The sequence below is a fragment of the Meriones unguiculatus genome, chromosome 2 (genome assembly GCF_030254825.1).
Source record: "Meriones unguiculatus strain TT.TT164.6M chromosome 2, Bangor_MerUng_6.1, whole genome shotgun sequence".
NCBI lineage: Eukaryota > Metazoa > Chordata > Mammalia > Rodentia > Muridae > Meriones > Meriones unguiculatus.
The window spans coordinates 37,258,322-37,284,218 of NC_083350.1; the positions used below are offsets into that span (position 1 = coordinate 37,258,322).

The 25,897-nt window shown below is 37.8% G+C and overlaps 1 protein-coding gene across 4 annotated transcripts in view; it reads right to left on the minus strand.

Moving 5' to 3' along the window:
- Positions 1-787: 787 nt before the first annotated feature.
- The window catches only part of Prr16 (proline rich 16), a 204,879-nt gene continuing 179,769 nt past the window's right edge, over positions 788-25,897 (minus strand). For 3 of the 4 annotated variants that reach the window (XM_060377279.1, XM_060377281.1, XM_060377280.1), the window contains one exon: positions 788-3,358. In XM_060377279.1, coding sequence (XP_060233262.1) covers positions 2,603-3,358 — 756 coding nt within the window. In that variant the 3' untranslated portion in view covers positions 788-2,602. Of the gene's footprint in view, positions 3,359-14,442; positions 14,464-25,897 lie in introns of those variants that run through there. The other variant, XM_060377282.1, reaches the window with a different exon arrangement.

Sequence of the window (25,897 nt, forward strand, 5' to 3'; positions counted from 1 at the left end):
GCAGAGTGTGTACTTCAACCTTGCAGTCTTGCTGCACTGTTGGCTGGTTATAAAAACTGTTCTGTCTTTGATGACATCCAAATTATATGTTTCCAGAAAAAATATTATGATATTCCATCTTAATTTCTTTACATCGTATATAGGTTTCTATGCATTCAAAGTATAGGTTCCAGTAAATGTGGCAAAATTATCAATTTTTCAAATATCGTTTTAGTACAGTATGTTAAAAAATGCTAAAGGAAATTGAAATAACCTGCATTTAAAAGAACTTAATCTTGATACTATTGTACTCGACTTGTTTATATTGGTTAATACATAAATAACTGGTGTAAATTTTATAAAAAATATACAAATGGTAAGTCAAGAAATTTGACTTGACTTTCTAGTTACTTATTTATAAATATTTTGATTTATAAAAAACTGTAGTCACTAATTAAACAAAAATACAGCCTTTTATGGGAAAACTTTGTTTATATTTTGAAGACAAAAGATGGATCTGGGTTTGGGGAGGCATATTAGCCAATGTCCTTATTCACAAAATTTCAATGACTCAGCTCATTCAGTTTGTTTTACTACCAAAAAATCATCTGTTCTGTGAATTACTTGTGATACCTTGAGATAAAATGTAGTTCCCAGACATTGGCATGGGTCAAAATATGAATCCATATGGTAATTGTTAGATCTTAGTAACTGGCTGAAAAGAAAGATGGACTAAAGGAAGAAAATAAAGTTCAATGACCTAATTCTAGGTTGGAGAGTAAATGGCACTAATATATCAATATAAAAGTTTTTATTACTGCAGTAATTTTTATTTCAAGACAATGCATAGAGTAAAAAGTTAAGAACACATTATTTTGGTATTCAACAGTTCAGTCATTTATTTTCCTGCTTGGTAGCTCTTAAATACACTGATCATTCCATTAATAAGTACCAAATCATTGTCTTTCTTCATTATTGTCTTATATCTTTCCAAAATATTGGATTAGTAAATTACATTATCCTCATGTACAACACAAAAAGATAAAATAGCACATTGAATAAATTTTTAACAGAACATTCTCTATTCTTCACTTATTTTGTTCACTCAAACATTCATTTAAGTAATAAATGTTATATTCTTGGTATAGTCGTCCCAAAATACATTGTCATATTTCAATAGAAAGCTGTTTAAAAGGGTGTTCTAAATCATAAGACCACCCCCTGTAGCAGCAAAAGTTAAAGTTTTAAAATCAGAAGGATAATATTTGAAAAGGTCACTATACTTTTCAGATCAATCACATAATAAACTAATTCTCACCAACACACTGCCCTCCACTGTTACATCTTAAAAGACATCCCTCCAGGCACTTTACCTCACAATCATTTTAGGTGAGATAAATAACTTTTAGCTCCAAGGCAAAAATGACATCAGTCCAAATCCGTACAACTGATAACTGTTGACTCCTGACTCAGTAAGTTTCTTAGATTGCAAATATCACTCAAGACTTGGATTTAATGGGCAGAAAGAAAATGTTCTTATATGAAACATAAAAAAAAGAAGCAAAACAATTCCCTGACATCTTTGAACTCAGAGCATACAAAGAGAAAGGCCATTTGCTGAACAACCCTGTGGCCAGGAACATCTCCACCTTCCCTGCTATGAATGTGTGTTCTTCCATGGAAACTGAGCTTGCTCGGGTAGACAGAAGGCAAAAATTTCAACCTTTCAATGGCCTTATCTACAATGTGTCCTGTGAGAAGGCTTAGCAATGGTTCTAGAAGTACCATAATGGAGGCATACAATATAAAAATATTGGAAGGATATACTTACCACATAGATTATGATATTTAATTTAGAAATTGTGATATCCAATCAGTGTCATCTTCTTCAAACTCTTGAGACTTGCTTCCCATTTCATTGAATATTAACATGGGGTTAAAGTAACCTCTACTTCATTTTAATTCTCAGGAACATTAGGCTTTCTCATTATTTACTATTATTTATTGACATATTTCCAAATCTCAAAATATTTCATTACATATATATTTGAACACATGATTCATAATTGTATAGTATAGAAAATAAACTTTTTGGTATTGTTCTCAGCATTTCATGATGCAAAATTATTGACAAACATCTTTAGAAAAATAATAAAATAGTCCTTCAGTATTAAAATTCTTATTAAAAAGCATTAGATCAAAGGGAGGATTATGACATCATCAATGCATAGATGAGTTAGGCATGAATGAAATGAATTGCCCTGACTTTATCAACCAACCAAAATATTTGAGATCCTCTCGCATAGTAAATCAAAATACTTGGAATCTGAAGGTCACAGTTTTTCACAGGTCAATCGCAAAAAAAATAAAAATAAAAATAAAATGCATTCAGACTTTCTCGTTATTCTGAAGTTTCTGATGATGGAACATGGAAAAGAATGTACATCCAGGACAGACGCATCGCTCTGCATACTTACCAGGCGGTTTTTATGCCATTTTGTTGAATGCAGATTAATATATTTGGGCTTTTTATTGCTTGAGTAGAAAGTGCTCGTTACGTATGATTTTGTGTTTATCGTACAGAAAACTAAAAACAAACAGAAGCTTTCTTGAATGGCAGACGTCACACTGTGGTGGTGGTGGATTTCCTCAGGATGGTCTTCTGTGGTTTCGGTGCAGTGGGGGGAGGCACAGGTGCAGGTGTGGGAGGGGGGAAGCTGGTACTGTGGCTTATGCCCAGTCCCCCATTTTCTAACGGGAAAGAGGGGAGATGAGGAGGAGGAGGAAGTGGAGGGCCTTGGTGAGGGGTCTTTCCAGGCGGATGAACTGGATCGCTGTGTAACTGGACCTCCCTGTTCTTCATGTTATGCCGAGTCTCACAGTCAGGACAGTAGCCATGGTATTGGACTTTTTCACTGAACCGCACTCTTTCCCGAGGCCCTGCCTGCGGACTCCTGTCCTTTTCAGGTCTGTGCATCAGAGACGGCAATGGAGCCTTGTCCAGGTTACTGCTGGGTATGCAGCAGATGTCTCCATTTGGAATTTTGCTCGGCCTGCCCGCTAAGCCTCCATTCCGGAGCAGGGTGCCGTTAGTCTTTACAGGGTTGGCGGTAGGCACCACCCTTTGAGGCTCTTCACACCTCACAGGCGTCAACCTTGGCGGAGGCGGTGGAGGGTTTGGCTTTCTCAGGACTGTGAGGATAGCGGATGGCTGTGCCGGAGGTTTAATGAGCGGGGCATTGGCCTGTTCTTTGATCTTCTCTATGCTGGAAGCCGTTGTGCTGCTGGAGCTGCTGTTCAGAGTGTCCGTTTTGGAGCTGTCAGTCATCTCATCCTCCAGCTGCAGGTCAGAGGTCAGGGTATCAATCTGGTCAACCACCTGGTGAAAAGGACAAGGCAATTGTGTTGAAGAGCAACCGGAAGGAAATACATACGAAGCAATGCTTTTCTTGCCGGCTGTGATTTTTGCAGAAGCCCTGACAGACCCTGAACTGGTAACTCCGTTCCTACCTAAAGATGTTAGCCAATGAATGCAGAGAAGTTGACCAGCACACATACTACCAACAGTTTGGTATCATACTCTCGTAAGCCTAGAAACTAACATGCTATTTATTCTTTTTGGCTCTGCTACCACCACCAGAGGCAGAATTCAGATGCAAAAATATGAACAAGATTTAAAAATTAAAAGGTGAGACTTTACATCTGCCTAGTGTTTAGAAAGTTACAAAGCATCACTTCCATGCTGAAAAATTATCTGAACAATTTGGATAATGGCTGCACTTTTACTAATGTGACTGTCCTTTGTTGGCCTCAGGGGTGGTTTGAAGAGGCTCATTGGGAGTGGCCTTATTAGGAGGTTTGGCCTTTTGGAGTAGGTATAGCTTGGTTGGAGGAAGTGTCACACTAAGTGTGGGCTTTGAGGTCTCAAATGCACAAACCATGCCAGAGCCGCGCTCTCCGCTCTCCCTCTCCCTGCTGCCTGCAGATCTGGATGTGTTCTTAGATGCCTCTCCAGTACTATGTCTGCCTGTGTGCTGCCATGCTTCCCAACATGATGAGAATGAACTAAACCACTGAACTGTAAGCCAGCCCCAATGTTAAATTGTTTTCGTTTGTTCATTTGTTTGATTTTTATTAGAGTTGCTAGATCATGGTGTCCCTTAAGCAATAGAAACCCTAAGTAAGGCAGCCCCCAAAACATGTTGAGGACAGCTAAATGAGGCCCAGTATAAAATCATAAGATTACGATTTTAAACATTTTGTGGTTTTTTTGTGACTTGTTTTTGTTACTCCATCATATAGCTCTTGAATATGAACTTTGTAGATGATGATTTTGTCTTGATTCAAAAGGTTCTAGCCTAAACCTAAAAGGTTCTTACTGCACTTGTAAATCTAAACAATCCCCAGACCTTTAGCTCCAAATATTTTCTCTTTCATTTTCTTTAATCAAGTCTTTTATGCCTTCTTTTAAACTGTCATAATGCCAGTTTACTTGCTGCCACAGAACAGTTGTACACTGTAATATTTTTTTTTTATGAAAGACACCCCCTTGGTCAATTCAGTGTCCACAAATCTAAAAAGAAAATTCATGAGTTCAGGAGTCGATCCTTAAATAAGAGTTTCCACTCTTCCTGTGAATCTGTCATACTAATTTATTAAATAGTCCCGAAGAATTGTATTTTTTAATTCAAAGCATTCACATAATTTTGAAATACGTTTTGAGTAGCAACATGAGTATTGAAATATTATTTTGGGGGCTGGAGAGTGGCTCAGCTGTTAAGAGCACTGGCAGCTTTCTGAGAGAACCCAAGCTCAATTCCTAGCACCCATATGGCAGATCACAACTGTCTAGAACTTTAGACAGAGGGAATCCAAAACCCTCACATAATCATATATGGAGGCAAACACCAATGCATATAAAAATTAAAAAAATCATTTTTTAAATTATCATTATTATTTTTTATTACAATTTATTTACTTTGTATCCCATCTGTAGCCCCCTTCCTCATCTTCTCCCGGTCCTACCCTCTGTCACTCTCTCACTCTTCCCCTCTATGTCCCTACCCTAGTCCACTGACAGGGGAGGTCCTCCTCTTCTCTCTGACCCTAGCCTCTCAGGTCTTATCAAAACTGTCAATCCTCTTCACATAGACCTTGCATATCAGTCACCAAGAGGAATTTGATTGTTTTTCCCTATTATAAGTAGTGATAGTAGTGATAGGACTCATGAATTTTTAGTTAAATGTCTTGAGGATTTTCTCTTTAGATCAAATGTGAGCAAAAGCATTCATGTGACATGAATTTAGAACTTGATCAGTTACTCTGAGAGAAATATGGTGACTGACATGTTGTCTAGTTCTTGGTCACATATGTAGAAATTGCAGTTATGAAATGGCTGGTAGATACGAGAGGTAAGGAAGCCATCTTTGCTCACTGCACTGTGTTCCGTTTCCCATGGGGAGGTTTGCGATGTAAAGTGAGTAAATAAATAAACAATTTAAAAAGGAATAAAAAAAATCCACGGCAAAGCAAAAAAAAAAAAAAATCTATTATGAAAAACATGAAGCTGGGAAAAATGACTGCCTCAAACCTGAAGTTTTGATTATTCCTGGCTGCTCTCTATCATTATGTTCTCATTTCCTGCATGTCTATTAATGCAGATAATAAAATGCAGAAACCAACACTGCTCTCACAGAGCAAGGAATCTTGTGCAATTGCCTGACATCAATGAGGTCTTAGATATCTTAGACAAAAACAGTAAGACCGTGACTTCCAAGTGCTCCTCGGCATGTTAGATGTTCCAAAGGGGCTGCGATAGGGTGGGTGCAGCCCTCCTGAGACTTGAGACAGAGCTAATTGGCAGAACAGCAACGGTTCAAGCATGTTTTCAGAAAGAGCTTGAAAAGATCCTCTGGTGAAGAGGACTCCCGAATATGGGAGCTCTAATGGAGACATTGATGCTAAAGGACACCATGGAAAAGGAGGTGGACAGTGAGCTGGCAGCTACACCATGAGATTGCTGCAAGAAAGATCCACATGTTTCAAAATCAACTCCAGATGCGAGAAAAGCAGGATTCAAAGGGATAGTGTGCTGGTGTATACTTTTATAAAAGAAGTGCATTCTAGTTAAATTATGTAGAGCTTCAAACCGAAAAATATAAATCCTTTTTTAACATACCTATAGGACATGGAAAAAGAATAATAAGAGATCTAGGGCAACAAAAAGGCATTAAGTATTATAAACTACCAAAAATTAAGCAAATATGGCATGAAAGGACTAATTGTGGGGAGCATGAGACTAAGTAAGAACGAAGAATGGAAGAAGAGATGGTAATTAAAAATAACTATAAGAAAAATACAGCAGAATTTGAATGAAAATATAATGAACCCTATTATTTTAAACACTAAATTTAATAAATTAAAATAGGCAAATATCAGCTATTTACACAAATTATAAATACCTCAAGACAATTTAGAAGTGCACATCATGTGGAATGAAAGCAATTGCGATTTTATTATAGTTTAATTTTATGTTCAACTGAGAGAAATGAATGTTTTTTTCTTTAATGAAGAGTGGGAGTACACTGATACGATAAGGCTGGTGATATACAAACGTGTACTAATGGCATACTCAAGTGTTTCATAAAGAAAGAAACATCATGGCCTCCATACAAAATTAGGTAAATGAATGAAACATTTCAAAAACTCTAGTCTTTCGTGAAGAAGCATCACAGCCTCGGTGCAGACTTAGATAAATAAATGAATGAAACAATTCCAAGTCCATATTCATATGGAACATCCACATACATAAAAAATGGTTGAGAGAAGCAAGTAATATACATAAGACGCACACCCAATTTAGTAAGACTATAAAGATCCCCAGTCTTAATAGAAATTGAGGAACTACATAATAAGGAAAACGATACAGAATTTAATGTCAGGGAAGATACAGTTTCATAATGTAAATTGTTGGTTGTGATTTGAGTAAGTGGGAAGTTTGTACATTGGTGACACACACACAATCAGTTTACAGGACTGTTATCAATATCTGACAAACGAGGGAAGGCACAGACCCTTGCTGCAGTTCTTTTAGGAACTACAGACTGCTTCAGGAAAACTGACGGATGTTTACAGGTATGGAAGCCCATAACAGTTTTCCTTGCAGGCTTATTGTTAGATTCTTTTGACTTGTTACGTAGTTCAAAATATAAACAAAAGCAAGTAAATATATGAATGAAAAAACTAGAGAAAAGCTACCTATCCATTATGAAGTGACTGATTACGTAAATACAGGGTGGAACAAATGGATCCACCAAGGGAAAAGCTAGCAAGATTGCAGAAAAACAATTTCTCTTTGTAAGGCTCCATGAAAAAGGAGTGTCATGATAACAAAAGAGACTAGATGCTAAGAAAGAGCAAAAGACCTCTGGGAAATAATATAGAAGTGATAGAGAAGTCAGAGAGATGAAGCTCACATAAGCATGATGTTCTGAGTTCAATCCCCCCCAAACCCATCCACATAAAAAGCTCTGCCCACCCAGTCTTGCTGAATTCTTTGAGAGATAAGCTAGGGTCAGATGGAAGGGGAGGAGGACCTCCCCCTATCAGTGGATTTAGAGAGGAGCATGGGAGGAAATGAGGGAGGAAGGGTGAGATTGGGAGGGAATGAGGAAGGGGGCTACAGCTGGGATACAAAGCAAATAAAATGTAATTAATGTAAAAAATTATTTTAAAAAAGATTAAAAAAGAGACACTATCTCAAGGAATAAGAGAAACAGTGCTTGAGGAGACATCTGGCATTAACCTTTGGCCTCCACACCTAGGTATGTGTATCCATACATGGACGTCTACGCACACCAAAACACACGAGTGATGGGGAATCTAAACAGTGCTGAGAATCCCAAAGGTAACGAATGTGAAGTCCTCTCATGATTTAGCATTACAGAAAGTCAGTTCACAAATTTAAAGCAATGCCTTTTCTAATCACCAATGAACACTCTTCACAGATCTTGAAAAAAAAAATCCCGTAATTTGCATGAAAACACAAGCACCTCTAATTATCCAAGGCAATGCTGGTTGTACAAAATACCTTATTTCAAAGTAGACTGCAGAGATGTGGCTAAGCACACAGTAGCAAACACAGAGAGAACTGGAATAGGATTATGTACCCAGAAAATAAATCTGTATATTTGTTCTTCACCAAAGACGACAAAAACATACCTTAGAGGAATACAGCATCTTCACTGAATTGGTCTTAGGAAAGCTGAGCATTCACATGTAAAGGATTAAAAGTAGACCTTTATATCCCACTCTCTATAAATCAACTTAAAACAGATTAAAGAGCTTAATTTAATATGGCCAGAAACTCTGAAAATGGCAGTGATAAACACCTGGGAAACACTTCAAGGTATATGCACAAGCAATACATTCCTTGTAAGATTCTAATACCTCAGAAAATTAAATTAATAACTGACATGAGATTACCTCCAGTTCACAAAACTTCTCTGTAACAAAAAAATGACAATAACACTCAACAAACAGAAGAGCCAGTATATATAATGGGAGAAATGTTGACCAGTTTATTCATCTAATAGAGAATTGATATATACAGTATAAAAATAAAAAGAAATAATAAGATCAAGTAATCCAACCAAAGGTAGAAAATCATCAGAAAAAAGACATCTCTCGAAAAATCACAAATGGATAATAAACACACAAAAAGGTACTGAATATCTTTTATCATTAGGAAAATAAATCAAAACTATAATGAGATTATATCTCATTTCACTCAGAGTGGTTATTGTTGAAAACTCCAGACCAATCAGCAAACAAGTAGATAAATGGCAGAGCCTTCCCCTGGTCCAAGTACCAATCAATGTTAGGAAGGATTCTCTTCACATAATAATGCTTCACAGTAACTGTCAACCACAGCCTCCACTTCCTGACGCCTGCAATAAGAAAGGAAAGGCCATAAGGGGAAAAAGAGGGAGGGTGGGTGGAACTGGGTGCTGCAGTAGAGATGCAAAATGAATAAGTTGTAATAAATAAATATGTAAACAAAATTGATTTTAAAAAAGAAACTGCTCCCTACACAGACCTCCTACAGAGACTAGCTAGCCAGCTCCCTTCTCCTTCAGCTGTACACAATAAGCCTCCTAGAACAGCTGTTTTATCACTTCACCTTTGCTCAGTAGTATATGGTAAATATCCCCAATGTCTGGACTGCTAGAGAGTCGCCATCACAGCACACAGTTCACCAGCCTCTTGCTGTATGACTCTCTCCTTTCTTCACTCCTGTTGACTAAGACAGGCCAAGTTTAAAGCCCTGCAGATCACAGAAGTAGGCACTGACTGCAAAAAAAAAAAACTATATACAAGCACTTATATCAAGGAGAATGAACGATCACACTACTGGATGAAAAGGTCACAAGAAAAGGAGATAAAAATGTAAAATTCTAGAACCGAATTAAAAATAAAATCAGAACATGTGAGAAACTGTGGTATATAACAAAAACTGTTTGTGAGGAAAGTTTATAACTAGAGAGCCTGCATTTTTAAAATAAATCTAAAACAAATAGCAATGTAATATACTTAAATATGTTAAGGAAACAATAATAAGTAGATGGAAATTAAAAAAAAAAGATCAGAGAACAAATTTATAAGATGGATACAAAGAAATAATATGTAGGGTCAGTGAAGCAAAGTTCTGGCTCTTACACAAAAATCAGGACTCTGAAAACTTAGGCTCCTTAACCACCAGACAATGAGAGAAGACTCAATAGCATTGGAAGTGAATAGGTAGACATCTAACAGACACCACAGATACTCAAAGGACCTTCAAGGTTTATGTGGAATATCTATACTCCAGTAAACTGTAAAATTTAGAATAAAGGGATATGCTTCTAAACAAATAAACCATATCAAAATTAAGTTAGGAATGAATAAATAATGTATTACATCAATATATTATAGGCCTCTTGATAATCACGAGACAGCAAAAAGGCATAGAAAAAAGTCCACCATCCTTCATGGTAAAAGCTTTGAAGAAGCACTATTCCTAATTGTCTGAGAAAGTGATAAATCAGATTGATTTCCAAAGTGGTTGTACAAGTTTACATTCCCACCAGCAATGAAGGAGGTTTTCCCTTTCTCCACAGTCTCTCCAGCATGTGTTGTCCTTGAGTTTTTTATCTTCTCAGGGTTAAGGACATTTGCTCAACCATGTTCGTAGCAGCTTTATTTGTACTAGCCAGAACTTGGAAACAATCCAGATGCCCCTCAACTGAGGAATTGATATAGAAATTGTGGTATTTACACATGAAATTTGTGGGCAAATGGTGGGATCTAGAAAAGATCATCCTGAGCAAGGTATCCCAGAAGCAGAAAGACACACATGGTATATACTCACTTATAAGTGGGTACTAGACCTATAAGATAGAATAAACATACTAAAATCTGTACACCTAAAGAAGATAAGCAAGAAAGAGGACCGGACCTGGGGTAAAATGGTCAATCCTCACTTAGAAAGACAAAGGAGATGGACATTGGAAGTAGGAGAAAACAATAGGACAGGAGCCTACCACAGAGGGCCTCTGACTCTACCCAGCAGTGTATCAAAGTAGATGCTGAGACTCATAACCGAACTTTGGGTAGAGTGCAGGGAATCTTATGAAAGAAGGGAGAGATAAGAAGACGTGGAAAAGACAGTATTTCTACAAGGAGAGCAACAGAACCAAGAAATCTGGACCCAGAGGTCTTTTCTAAGACTGATACTCTAACCAAGGACCATGCATGGAGATAACCTAGAACCCCTGCACAGATGTAGCTCATGGCAGCTCAGTCTTCAAGTGGGTTCCCTAATAAGGGGAATAGGCACTCTCTCTGACATGAATTCAGTGGCTGGCTCTTTGATCACCTCCCCCTGAGGGGGGAACATCCTTAACCAGGCCACAGAGAAAGACAATGCAGCCAGTCCTGATGAGGCCTGATAGGCTAGGGTCATATGGAAGGGGAGGAGGACCTCCCCTATCAGTGGACTGGGGGAGGGGCAGGGAGAAGATGAAGGAAGGAGGCTGGGATTAGGAGGGAATGAAGGAGGGGGCTACAGCTGGGATACAAAATGAATAAACTGTAATTAACATAAAAATAAACATTTAAATAAAGAAAAAAGCTCTGAAGAAATGAGGAACATTAAGTGCATTGCTCAAATAATAAAGCTACAATGGGAAACCTCCAGCCAACATTATACAACAGGGGAAAGCCTCAAAACATTTCCAGTGATATCAGATATGAGACAAGAAAAATTAATGCAAATTAAAAATAGACTGAGAAATCAGAATCGCTATCGCTAAGAAAACAAAGGATAGATGCCAGTGAGGTTGTGAACAAAGGAAACTTTCATAAACTCCTCGAGGGAACAAAAACTGGTCTAGTCACTATGTAAATCAGTATGAAGTTAAAAACTAAAAATAGAAATACCATATGCTGCAGCTATACCACTCCTGGGCCTATTTTCATAGGATTCTGAGTCAACAAGCCAAAGAGATATTACATAGCCTTGCTTATCATGGAGGTCTTTGCAATGCTCAGGTTATGGGGTCAGCCTTGATGTCTACCAAAAGTTTAATGATAAAGAAAATATGTTCTATATTCTCTATGTTCAACATAGATTCTTATTTAGTCATACCAAAGAACAGAATCATGTTCTTTGATAAAACATGTATGTGAGAGGGTACCACTCCATTAAGCAAAATAAGTCAGATTCAAAAAGATAAACGCATCCTTCACCTTATTTGCATATATTTAATTGTGCACAGATACATACTTGTATACATATATATATATATATATGTGTGTGTGTGTATACATATATAGACATATATGTATACAAATGATATAAAATTAAGGAGGCCAGGAGAAGAATAGATGTTAATGGGAGAGTAAGGAATAAAGTCAAAGAATGAGAGAATATGGGTGATAAATAGTCTCAAAATATATGATGAAACAGAAAGAAATCACTGCTATAAAATATGTCATCAGGTAAAATGTATCAATAAAAAGGAAAAGATACTTTGTATATGTTACTTGTAGAACTATTAAACTTCAAGGACCAAAATAAAGTCTTAATGGAAGTCATTAAAGTACAATATAGTAAAAATAGATAAACCTAAAATAGAAAATTTAGGAATTTACTTTCTACCCAATGTGCCCCATTCCTGAAGTAAATGGTTGGCTTGTGTACTGAAACTTTTTTCTTTATTATTATTATTATTATTATTATTATTATTACAATTTATATACTTCATGTCTCAGCTGTAGGCCCCTCTCTATCTCCTCCCAGTACCATCCTCCCTCCCTATTCCTCCCCCATGTCTCTTTCTTTTTATGAGCATCCCTCAGGATAACTTTTTATTTTGCCTGTCACAATGCATCAACTTCACACTGAGATATTAAATAACAGTTTACTTAGCAAAGGAATGGAATAGGCACTCAGGCTTATGCCTTGATTGCGGTGTTTTGGTCTCATCTTTAAGGGCATCAGACCCCACTAATCCCATATGGCTCAGGAAGACCAATGTGGAAGGGAACGAGAAGGAAGTTGGAGGCTTGAGGAGACAGGGGAACTCTTTCCCTGTTCACTGAAGCCCATCCTTGCCCTAAAGCTTCTGATGAAGATAGTTCCAGTCCCCCTCCTGAAAGACTGAGAGACCTAAAAATGAATTCGTCTTTGAACATAACTCTAAATGGATCCATATTTTTTCCTGAATGCCTCTCACCTTACCTAATTAAAGTCATGTAACGTGAGGTTGGTTATCTTAAAACTTCAATTCGTATGAATCTTTCTCTGGAGTCACTTATCAATGGTTCTCAACTAAAAGAATTTGGACTAAAATTCATAAAGGTAAATGAGGAGTTCATCTCTAGTTGAGTCTTTTACACAATTTATCCATTCTAAAATGTTTAGCATTGTTGTATAAAAACAGCTACCTTAAAATGTTAATGTCTATAGTTAAAACCTAAAGAGAAAAATGAATATGAGCCAAAGAAAGTATTACTAAACAAAGCATAGGTAAGAATATGAATTTTGATGTGCCGTCGGCCCAAACACTGCTGCTGCTGAACCCACATGCTGACTGACACAGCACTTTGCTCATCCTGGGGCTGGTGGAATGTAAGCCTGAAAAGGAAGAAGCAGGAAGAAGGCAGCCTTGAGTGCCCCATCACTAAGGAGAGCTAATCTGCCTGCCATTAATAGTCATAACTCACATGCTCCAATTCTATCTCTTTGTCCAAATGATCTACTGCGGGGGTTAAAGTAAATAGTTCTTCATCACAACTTTGTATTTTGCTGCTAGATGACAGCATGTTTGAGAAAGGGCTCGAGAATTTGTATGCATGAACAAACCCTGAAATTATAGTGTGAGTGGTCAAATCACACTAAATTGTACTTATCTCAGAAAAATGTAGCAAATGGAAACATTTAATTTATTCCACAATTTGGCCTAGCTTTTAAATTTATTTATGTGGATGGATCTATAAAACATTTAAAAGGCAAGAGTGACTCGATCCCCTCTCTCATGGTCTCTGAAAAATCTCAATTATGAGCATGGGAAAGATGCTGAGGTGGCTTGAAGAGACAACTAGAGTAGCCTTGGAACACAAAGCTGACTTCAGACTTCCAGAGCAAGCAGCATTTTGCTAACAGTTCTATTATTAGTCAGCTAGGCCAATCAGTCACGGAGTTATTTCCACAAAGATAGGTCTTTATTGTCCACACCAACAGAGAGTGTCTCTTTCACACTGTAAAACACTTCAAATTTCGTAGTAATATAATTGTGTTAAATACTTCTTACCTATCCTTTTCCTTACTTCTTACACTTGACACAGCATGTTATGTAGATAATGAAACCCATTCAAGGTAAAAATATATACATTTAGAAATAGGGTCTTGTGATGTGATCTTAGCTTGTCTGGAACTCAGCCTGGAACTCAGTTCTTGTCTGGAACTGCATAGTCCACGGTGGCCTCAAACTCACAGAGATTCAGTTGTCTCAATCTTCAGAGTGCCAGTATTAAAGGCATGCACCACTGCACCAAACTTCATACAATGTATTTTGATCACATTCAATTCCTACTCCTCTTCTAACTCCTTTCAAATTCATTCCTGCTTTCCTATCTCTGACGCTTTGTGTTTTCTTTTAAAATTGTTTTTAGTAATAATCCATAGAATCCAGTTTGCAGTATCCATATACTGATCAGGCTGTGGGTGCCATTGAGTTTGGTTAACTTACCAGGGGCCACATGGCTAAAGCAAACTGACTTTCATCCCTAGAACACCATCTTCTAGGGTTCACAGCACCCCTTCAGGTGGGGGCTCAAGAGTTCCACCCTCCGTGCAGGAATGTTTCTGCTCTTGCTCTTGTGCAAGCAACCACAGCTTCTACAGTTCATCAGAGCACTCACCTTTTTGTGTCCGGAAGTACCCCAGCTCTGACTCTTAGGATCTTTCTCCTCTTTCTTTCACAAGTGGAACCTTGAGGTCTGCGACGGCTAATCTTGGTTGTCAGTTTCACTGCATCTGTACCCAAGTAAGACTCAAGGTGCTGGGCACTCATGTCAGTGAGTTTTATTGAAAAGATTGTTGAACAAGGAACACCTACTCTAAAGGTGGGTTGTGTTTTCTGGCGGAAGCTGAGATAAAAGGACATTGAGGAAGGAATATTTACTGCTTGTCTGTTTGCTCTCAGTTCACTGACAAGCTCACCTATCTTGTTCCTGTGACATTTCTTTCCTCAAATGAAAACTAATGTCTTCAGGATTCCAACACTGAAGACTAGAAGCTCCACCACGTTGGAACTACTGAGGCATTCAGCCCTATGGTCTTTACAACTACAGGATTTTCGGCCTTGCCAGTGTGAGCCAGCTCTTGTTGGACGACCTGAGCAGCTGCTGGCAAGTCATTCTAATGAATTCCCTTTTTAATATATACATGTATTTCACCAGTTCTGTTCCTTCAGAGAACCCAGACTAACACAGGGAGGAAAGGAATGTAGAAGTTCCTTTGTGACTGAGCACTCCAACGATACATCCTCTGCACTTTGACCAACCGTGAGTTTCTGCATTAATTTTTAAAACCTTGGTATCTATCAGTTCCAGTCAGAATTGATTCAGTTCCATTCCAGGGAAGACATTTCGGGATCACATCCAGTTTACTGTCTGGCACTGTTCACGATGGTACTTGTGATATCCAGCCAACCATCCCTGTGAGCTAAGGAGTTCTTTTCAGCCTTCTGTGAAGGGAAAAGGCTACGTTCTTCCTTTGAGGAGCCACTCTCAATCTTTTTTAAATTAAATTTTTATTTATATATTAATTACAATTTATTCATGTTGTATCCCAGCTATAGTTCCCTCCCTCATTCCCTCCCAATCCCACCCTCCCTCATCTCCTTCCATTACCCACTGATAGAGGAGGTCCTCCTCCCCTTCCATCTGACCCTACTCTATCAGGTCTCATAAGGACTAGCAGCAATGAACTCCTCTGTAGCCTTACAAGGCTGCTCCCCACTTTGGGATGTGGGAGTGATCAAAGAGCCCACCACTGAGTTCATGTCAGAGACAATCCTTGTTCTCTTTACTAGAGAAACCCACTTGTATACTGAGTTGCCATGGGCTACATCTGAACATGGGTTCTAAGTTAACAGTCATGTATGGTCCTTGGTTGGAGAATCAGTCTCAGAAAAGACCCCTGTGCCCAGATATTTTGGCTCTGTTGCTCTCCTTATGGAGCTCCTGTCCTCTCCAGGTCCCAATATCTCTCCTTTCTTTCATATGATTCCCTGCACTCTGCCCAAATTTTGGTTAAGAATCTCAGCAGCTGCTTTGATACACTCCTGGGTAGTCTTTCAGAGACCCTCTGTGGTAGACTCCTGTACTGTTCCCTATTGTCTCCTTCTTCCAATATCCATCCCATTTGTCTTTGTCTTTCCGAGTGAGGACTGATCATCTTACCCAGGGACCTCCTTCTTGCTTAGCTTCTTCAGGTGTACACATTTTAGTATATTTATCCTATATTATAGGTCTAGTATCATTTATAAGTAAATATATGCCGTGTGTGTCTTTCTGCTCCTGAGATGCCTCTCTCGGGATGATCTTTTCTAGATCTCATGATTTAGATGAAAATTTCTATTTCCTTGTTTTTAATTACTGAGTAGTATTCTGGAGATATCTCCATCACTGATCTTAAGCTGTACTACAGAGCAATAGTAATAAAAACTGCATTGTATTGGCATAGAAACAGAATGGTGGATCAATGGAACAAAACAGAAGACCCAGAAATAAATACACACACACAGATACTTGATGTTTGACAAAGAAGCCAAAACCATACAATGGAAAAAAAGACAGCATAGTCAACAAATGGTGCTGGTCTAACTGGATGTCTGCATGCAGAAAAATGCAAATAGATCAATATTTATCACCCTGAACAAAACTGAAGTCCAAGTAGATCAAAGACCTCAACATAAAACCAGACACACTAAAACAGTTAAGAGGAAAAAGTGGGGAACAGTCTAGAACTCATTGGCACAGGAGACAACTTCCTGAACAGAACACCAACAGCACAGGCTCTAAGGTCAACAATCAGTAAGTAGGACCTCATGAAACTGAAAAGCTTCTGCAAAGCAAAGGACACTGTCATCAAAACAAAACAACAGCCTAAGACTGGGAAAGGATCTTCATCAACCCTATATCTGACAGAGGGCTAATATCCAGAATATATTAAGAACTAAAGAAGTTAAACAGCAACAAATCGAGTAATTCAATTAAAAAATGGGGAACAGAGCTAAACAGAGAATTCTCTGTAGAAGAATATAGAATAACAGAGAAACACTTAAAGAAATGCTCAACGCCCATAGTCATAAGGGAAATGAAAATCAAAATGACCTGAGATTTGATTTTACACCCATCAGAATGGCTAAGATCTAGAACTCAAGTGACAACACATGCTGGAGAGGATGTGAAGAACGGGGAACCCTCCTCCATTGCTGGTGGGAATGTAAGCTTGTACAACCACTTGGAAATCTATCTGGCACTTTCTCAGACAATTAGGAATAGTGCTTCCTCAAGATCCAGCTACATCACTCCTAGGTATATACCCAAAATATACTCAAGTAAACAACAAAGACATTTGTTCAACCATGTTCATAACAGCTTTATTCATAATAACCAGAACCTGGAAACACACACACACACAAATTGAAAGACATTAAGTAGTACTTTCCATTGCTTTTTTCTCTTTTTTAATTTTAATTTATATTAATTACACTTAATTCACTTTGTATTCCCCTGTAACCTCCTCTCTCCTCCACTCCCAATCCCACCCTCCCTCTCCCTTCTTCATGAATGCCCCTTCCGGCCTTTACTCTCTGTGGAAATTCACCTGTCCACCCTGTTACTAATCTCAGCGTGGCAAAATCACATCTCAGTTCTGTTCTCCTTGAAGCCTCCGCTGCACCACTTGTTCTACTTAGACATTCCATAAGGCTGTCTGACAGGGCAAACCCATCTTTTGAAACATCACCGCAAAAAGTCCACTGATAAGGGAGGTCTTCTTCTCTTTCCTTCTGATACTAGTCTATCTGGTCTCATCAGGACTGAATGTATTGTCTTCCTCTGTGGCCTAGTAAGGCTGTTCCTCCCTCAGGAGGAGGCAATCAAAGAGCAGGCCAATCAGTTCATGTCAGAGACAGTCTCTGTCCCCATTACTATGTAACCCACTTGGATACTGAACTACCATAGGCTACATCTGTGTAGGGGTCTAGGATATCTCCATTAATGGTCTTTGGTTGGAGTATCAGTCTCAGAAAAGACCCCTAGGTCCATATTTTTTGGTTCTGTTGCTCTCCTTGTGGAGCTCCTGTCCTCTCCAGTTCTTACTATTACCCACTTCTTTCATAACATTTTCTGCACTCTGCCCAACAATTGGCCATAAGTCTCAGCATCTGTTTTGATATCCTGCAGGGTAGAGCTTTTCAGAGGTCCTCTGTGGCAGACTCCTGTCCTGTTCCCTATTTTCTCCTTCTTCTGATGTTCATTCTCTTTGCCTTTCTGAATGGGGATTGAGCATTTTAGCAAGAGTCCTCCTTCTTGATTAGTTTCTTTAGGTGTACAGATTTTAGTAGGTTTATCGTATATTATATGTCTAATATCCACTTATGAGTGAGTATATGCCATATGTGTCTTTCTGCTTCTGGGATACCTCACTAGCATGCTCTTTTCTAGTTCCCACCATTTACCTGCAAATTTCATGACTTCCTTGGTTTTTATTGCTGAGTAATATTCCAATGTACCACAATTTCTGTATCCATTCCTCCATTGAGGAGCACCTGGGTTGTTTCCAGCTTCTGGCTACTACAAATAAGGCTGCTACAAATATGGTTGAGCAAATGTCCTTATTGTGTACTTGAGCATCTTTTGGATATATGCCTAGGAGTTGTATGGCTGGATCTTGAGGAAGCACTATTCCTAGTTGTCTGAGAAAACACCAGATTGATTTCCAGAGTGGTTGTACAAGTTTACATTCCCACCAGCAGTGGAGAAGGGTTCCCCTTTCTCCACAACCTCTCCAGCATGTGTTGTCACTTGAGTTTTTCATCTTAACCATTCTGATGGGTGTCAGGTGAAATCTCAGGGTCATTTTGATTTGCATTTCCCTGATGACTAAGGACGTTGAGCATTTTTTTTAAGTGTTTTTCGGCCATTCGATATTCCTCTATTGAGAATTCTCTGTTTAGCTATGTACTCCATTGCTTTAAGAAAAAGAACAAAACTGTTTCTTATAGGATTGAGGCTACAAATAAGTGGTCTTTCGTCACCCATCCTTATTCTATGTCCTCATCATTTCTCTAGTGCTTAAATGATGATAGATGATGTTATTATGCTCAATACAAGAGACCACCTTGTCTAAGATACTCTTTCTAGGCTTCATTATACTTCAGTGTTCCTACAAACACACACACACACACCTCTTTGTCTGTCGGTCTGTCTGTCTCTCATCTTATGTCTTTGACCAGTTATCCATATATTATTTGCTCTTCCAAACAACCTTCCTGATCACAGTCAATTCCATTACACAGCCATAGAGCTTATGCCATTTCATGGTGTGGTGATTAATTGTTTAATGAGCCTTTATATTTTTCTTCTTGTGAAAATTCTACTGTCCTAAAAGAAAAGAAAATCCCATGCTTTTAGAGATGAAACAAGTAATATATACTGAACGCATAAATGTTAAATGAAGCAGAGAAAAATACTGTAACAAAGTATGCTCGCCACAATATTTTTCTTCTCTTCTTTTTTTTAGTTCTGTGTACATCTATAAATTCCAGGGGAAATATATTTGTGCTGTAAAACCATGCTTCTAGTCCTTGTAATCTCTCATTTATTTCTCTTTTTCACATATGTAGACACTAGGAGGCACATATATACCTTTGAAACATATAATGTGTCCTGAAATAAATCTGGACTAAAAATAATTGAAATGAAATATTAAAGTAACTTTGTATGATTATTACAATATTTATTTATGATTAAAATAGTATTTACATAAAGGCAAAATGATTCTGCAGGCAGAAGTTTGTGGTGGTTTGAATGAGGATTTGTTCCACACTCTCATGTTTTTGAATTCTTCATCCCCAGTCAGTGAACCATTTGGGAAGGACTAGAAGGGGTGAGCTTATTGGAGATGGTGTATCATTAGGAGTAGAATTTGGAGTTTTAAAGGCCTATTCCAGGCCAGTCTCGCTCTTTCTCACTGCCTCTGCCTCTGCCTATTGATCTGGATGTAAAGCTCTCAGTTACTGCTCCAGCACATCCCTGTCTGCTTGCTGTCAAGCTACCTGTCATGGTAATGCTGTAAACGAGCTCCCAATGAAATGCCTCCTTTTGTAAGAGTTGCCTTGGTCATGGTGTGTCTTTAGGGCAATAGAATGGTAGCTAAGGCAAGGCACATACCACCAGGCCCAACAACCCAAATTCAATTCCCCATCCCCACATGATGTGAGGAGAAAGCTGACTCCTACAAGCTCTCTTCTGTCTTCCACACATACACACATAAATATATACATACCTAGATAGAAAAGTAGATAGATGAATAAATAAATGCAAACAGAATACTACCTTGCATTTATTTTAAAATCACCATAGAGCAATATTGTTTTGCACATTATAATGAGAAAAAATGTTTGTTGAATATTTTAAAGACAAAAAAATACTAAATTGTCCAACCACATTTTTTACTTAATTACAATATTTGTAGAATATTAAATTTCTTGACAAGGCTATCAAAATTCATATTTTTCACTTCTGCAGTACATAATTACATGGTAAAAGTAATAGCATTAGCCAAAATTTCAAGTACTATTTCTAGTAGTGTTGATATTAATAGCAGTGTTATTAGATTTGAAGGTGGAACTTTAGGATGTGGCTATAATTTGGATTTTTAATGGCTGTGTAATGATAGAATAAGCTCATTTTTATAGTGTTACTTTCCTGGTTTATTAATTTTAAATGTAAGGAAAGTAGCAGGAAAAAAATATCTGGAATATTTGGACTTTGAAAGAACATGTAGAAGAAAGACTGAAATATTACCATGAAGCACACACACACACACACACACACACACTCACGGAGAGAGAGAGAGAGAGAAGATGGATGGTGAGGATGTACATGTCACGTGCATATTTGGGGTTGTTTAGTTAATAAAAAGGATGTTTAGTTAATAAAAAGGAACATGAAGAAAAATGAACAACCACATAAAGACAAAAAGATAGATGCTAATGACAATACACAGAGGTGACCAGGGATTTGAAGGGTTTGGCCTCTGACCTAGGTAACAGGTTGACAATAAAGATGAATGCACATGCATAAGCGATGTGCACATCTAGGATTTTGCAGAAGCTGAAGGACGTGAAAAGGAGTTCTATACAGCATGTTATTAAAGATGTGATAAGCAATCACCATGAAAATAATGGAAAATGGTGCTAATAGGAAGGACGCGTTGCATTATTTTTACATTAGTGAAAACATTTCAGAAGCTCTAAAGCTCACTTTTAAATATCTTTCTAAACTTGAAAGTACCTGCTTACACTCAGTTACGATGGGAGTGTGAAGGCACAGGGGGACTTCATCCTTGATTAATAAAGACATGCACGCATTGTGACATCGTTTCCTGTGCTTGAGCTCTAGCATTCTTAATGGAGAATTGGGAGTTTCATTTTAAAATAAAACTTCATGTTGAATTTAATGATCTAGAATATATGAGATGAAAGAGAAAGATGAAATTTAGAATGTGGGCTTTTATATATCATGTAGGCTTTCCAGGCATCTGTCATCACTGTCAGGGGACTCTAGATACAGTTTATAAAAATAAATTAAACATAATTTGAGAAACAATGAAAGGCTTCATCACAGAGAGCCAAGAGCCATTTAAATCTGCTAAGGGGGTTTGAAAATTAATCTTTCATGACTATTATTCTGTTGCTAAATCCCTGAAAGGCTTCAATATGCATATTTTTTCTGAGTATGTAGATTTTATTGTAAAACTTATCCATATTTTGCTTCAACAAACGTGTATCGGAGATAATTATAAATGGATATGATCCACATAAGGTGATGAAAGAGGGGAAATTTAAAATATGTTTTGTAGCCCTTTTCAAATGTTAACACAGTTAATATACAAAAACTTTAAAGTTTGTAAAACATGTTACACTTTTCTTATGTGAAGTACCACAGGCCCATGCAAACTGCAGCATTAGCCCAGCATTTTATGCTACCGAAGGTCCTCAGTTTTATGTTTCGCCTTCAACAGCTGTGTAAATGTTTCCTTTTATAATCGCACTTTCAATTATTTATAAAAATTAAAGTCCCTAGTGTCCAACAAAGTAAATAACCTATTGTGCTTTACCAAAGTATCTGTTGTTTAAATTAGTTAACATATGATCATGTTAGCACAGAATACAGGAATACTGTCTTATCTTTTTGAAAAAGAGTGTTTTAGGGAAAAAATGGTCTAATTTAGAAGTAATTAGGCATGACATTTAAGATAATACCTTTACTGAGATGGAAATTATAAAAAAATATGTCATATTGAAAAATTGTAAATTGAGAATATGTTTTCAATTTCCAAAATGTAATACATGGATGGTTAGACATATGATTCTGAGTGCAATTAGAGAAAGAAGAGTTATATAATATGATTAAACAGCACAGATTAGTGTTAATATCTATTCAATAGCATTTTTCTAGAAGATTCAAGTAAACTAAAAATTTACACACTATCCATATCTCTACACATAGAACTAATATAAAGTAATAAGTCATATTTAAAAACTGCAGAAAGCAGAGCTGACAAACTTAAAAGATGGAAATATGAGTGTCTACTGTAAGGAAGTGATGGAAGAGCAGAACACTCAGCTGGACATTGAGAACACGAAATGTGGTCTATTTTGCATCCATCTGGGAGCATTTCAAGGAAATTTAAGGTTTCATACAACTGTACACTTAGAAGTGAGTGGACAGATGAAATTAAGTCATGTGTAGGAGTCAATCAAAGGTCTATGATTCTGATACCTACGGCTTAATGGACAATGTGCAAGATGTGAGGTCACCCAGAGTCATCCTCTTTTGCTACATTTAAAAATAACACTTGAATACATTTCAAAATCAAACACCACCATCGTGCCTGTCTTCCCCAAGCAGCAAGTTAATCAGTGCATGTCTTTTGCCAGTGTGCTACTTTACGTGTTGTGAACATGTATGATTTTGTAGTTTTGCATGTGTGTGAGCTCACATATGCACGAATGTGCACACATGTGCTTGGTACGTATTTACTTGTGTGTACATGCATGTGGAGGTTTGAAGTTGAGGCTGGAATCATCCTCTGTTACTCCTCCATGTTCGTCCCGACACAGAGTCTCCCAAACCTGACATGGCTAACCAGCTTGCTCTGGTGATCCTCCAGCTCTGCTTTCCAAGGCTTGGATTACAAGTGGACTGCTACATCCCCTTTATTGCCTGAGAGTCTACTTGTTCTTTCATGATCATCTTATGCAGGAGGTTGAATCCATTAAGCCATTTTTCTCCTCCTTGTGGCATAAGTGATTTATGATAGTTGAGAATTTGTGCAATTCCTGATACATCTTTCTCCTTTACATACCACTGAGGATATAGTGAACATAATTAATTTTAATCATTCAATAAATAATAATATGATAAATAATAAATTGCCATAATCATTAATTTTCAAAAGTAAACTAACTTGACTTTAATATTTACTATTAGTAAACAAAAATGAGCTTGCTGTCCATCTCAATAGATTGGAACAAACAGAGTATGAAAGCAAATTACTGAGAGACTCTTCATTATAACTGTTTGAAGGAATTGCCTAGTACGGAATGCTAACATGCTGAGAGATAGCTCAGACTCAACCACTAAAAGCAAGAGAATAATAAATCCAGTTCTTAACAGTGTATGCAGAAGACACCACATGGAAGTGACAGGCATGTGTAGATCAGAGGCATTAGAGTTTGAGGGATGATGTCAACTCTAATGGTGAAAGTCAGAATGCCTAATTTTCTAATCAATACATAGCCCTTGCAATCTCAGCTTCAAGGGTATTGCCAGGATAGCTAGCCAATGAACAAAATCTACTTAAAAGGGAAAGATGAAGACTAGAGTCCCTCGCGTCCATAATAAAAGACCTCCAGAACCTCTGATGGTCCTCCAGGCCATCAGAACTAGGAGGCATGGCAGGAAATGTGCCCTGAAGGGGACTGGCAAGGACATTATTTTTATATCTTTTACTTGCACCTGTTCAATCTTTGCAGCCTTCCAATAACATGTATGCAATACTTCCATTTACAAGAGATAATGCCATGTGGAAAAGTTTAGAAAGTGGATGATGGAGTACACTAGAATTTTCTTTCTTAGAAACAAAAATCACATATAACAGGGAAATTTAATAGCGAAAGTACAAAGATTAAAGACGTAGTCCTGGATATCTCACTTATCAAGGAAAAGTGGGCTTATCTCAGGTCGGTACAGACCCCTCAGAAAGGCGTTAGTGCGGAAACAATAGCCTGAGCATCATGACAAATCCCGAGTACAAGCAATGAAAGATGGACTGTGAGTAATCAGACTGGCAACGAGCGGCTGATGAAAGATAATAATGCAGAATGACAAATGCCAGTTCTGTGGCCTTGACAGAACCACAGCTTATCATATTCCCTGCATGTCATGGAAGCAAGATTTGGAAGGCCACATTCCCCGGGTTACAATGGAATCCTCCACTACCTGCCATATAACTTCCACACAGACCTTTAAACTATAGAAACCTGGTAATATGTGAAGCAAGTTTATTTCCATACTGGCTCAATTACAATTCTACATATGACAGGAGCATGCTAAGGAAAGGCCACCTGGAGCTCTCATAAATTCGTCGTAGAGCTGTTCATCTTACAAACAGAAAGGAAAACAATTGGGAAGATGACCAGATTGCTGCAACTGTAGGAAGTAAGGGGGAAAAAGATAAAGAAAAGAGTGCATTGGTGGGTGAAGAGTTCAGTTTGGAAGAAAAGGCAAAAATGTTCCTGAGGGGGTTTGTGCTAGAGAAATATTAATGCTATATAAAAAGTAAGAAGAAAGGAAAACAGAAAAAGGATTGAGGAGTCAAAGAATGGTACTGAGTTTAAAAATGGCATGATTTCCAAACTAACAAATAAAATGCCAGCAGCAGAATAGAGAATAGACATGATCTGAAATTCAATTACAGACATAAAAGAAGGCCTAAGTATAATCACTGTGACCACAAAAGAAAAACCAGAGATTTTAGAAATGCCTGCCCTTAACACTTTCAGAGACTGGGCTAAGAGTGAAATATAATATGCATAAGGATTAAGGAAAGATCTTTCTAGGCCAATATGCTAATTTAAAATGTGTTCATTATTTGTGTCCTGCCTGAAATAGTATAGGCTGATTTTTTTAAAGTCATGTAAAACAAGTTTTGAGCATGGAATTTGTGTGTATCAATGAACAAGGACCAAATGCTAGCCACGAAGTCATGACCATTGCTTTTCACCTCTGCCTATTATCCTATCTCTATCTTTGCACCACAATATAGAAGATTCCAATGTTTAGGTGTAGTTTTAAGCTCAGACCAAATTTCCTGCAAAAATCTGCTAGTCAATCCATGGACATTACAGAATTCTCCCAGGGTTTGATCTATTTGTGTGTGTGTGTGTATGTGTGCTGTATGTGGTGTGTGTGTGTGTGTGTGTGTGTGTGTGTGTGTGTGTGTGTTGCTTGCATGTATTATCTGTGTACTATATGTGTGCAGTACCTACAGACTCCAGAAGTGGGCATCAGAATCCCCAGTGGAACTGGAGTTACAAATGTTTGTAAGACTCCCCGTGGGTATTGAGAATTGAGCCTTGAGTCTTCTGAAGAAAATACCAGTGCTCTTAACTGCTGAATCATCTTTCCAGCTTCAGTTCAAACTGCTTTAAGAAATTAAATTCATAACAAAAATTTACTACAAGTCTTTGAAATATGTTTGAAATCAGCGGTTGGGTAATTTAGGGTCTTAGGTGCAGTAGTATGTTTCAAGGGAGAATAAACAGAAGAAACCTTTAATATAGGCAGGCCACTTGGCTCCACACTGCAACTAGAAGGGGCACTATGTGTCAGTCTTTATCACAATGCCCAAAGCAGACTGTCTTCCTTAAGTTTAAAGTCAACACAAATTATAGACACTGGACAGAGTAACAGCTTTATATTATAGAGTGTATTGTGTAAAGTAAACTTCACAGCAATGGGATGAAAACGCAGTCAAGAGGCGATTTTTCTAAAAGAAAGAATCTCCTGCAGT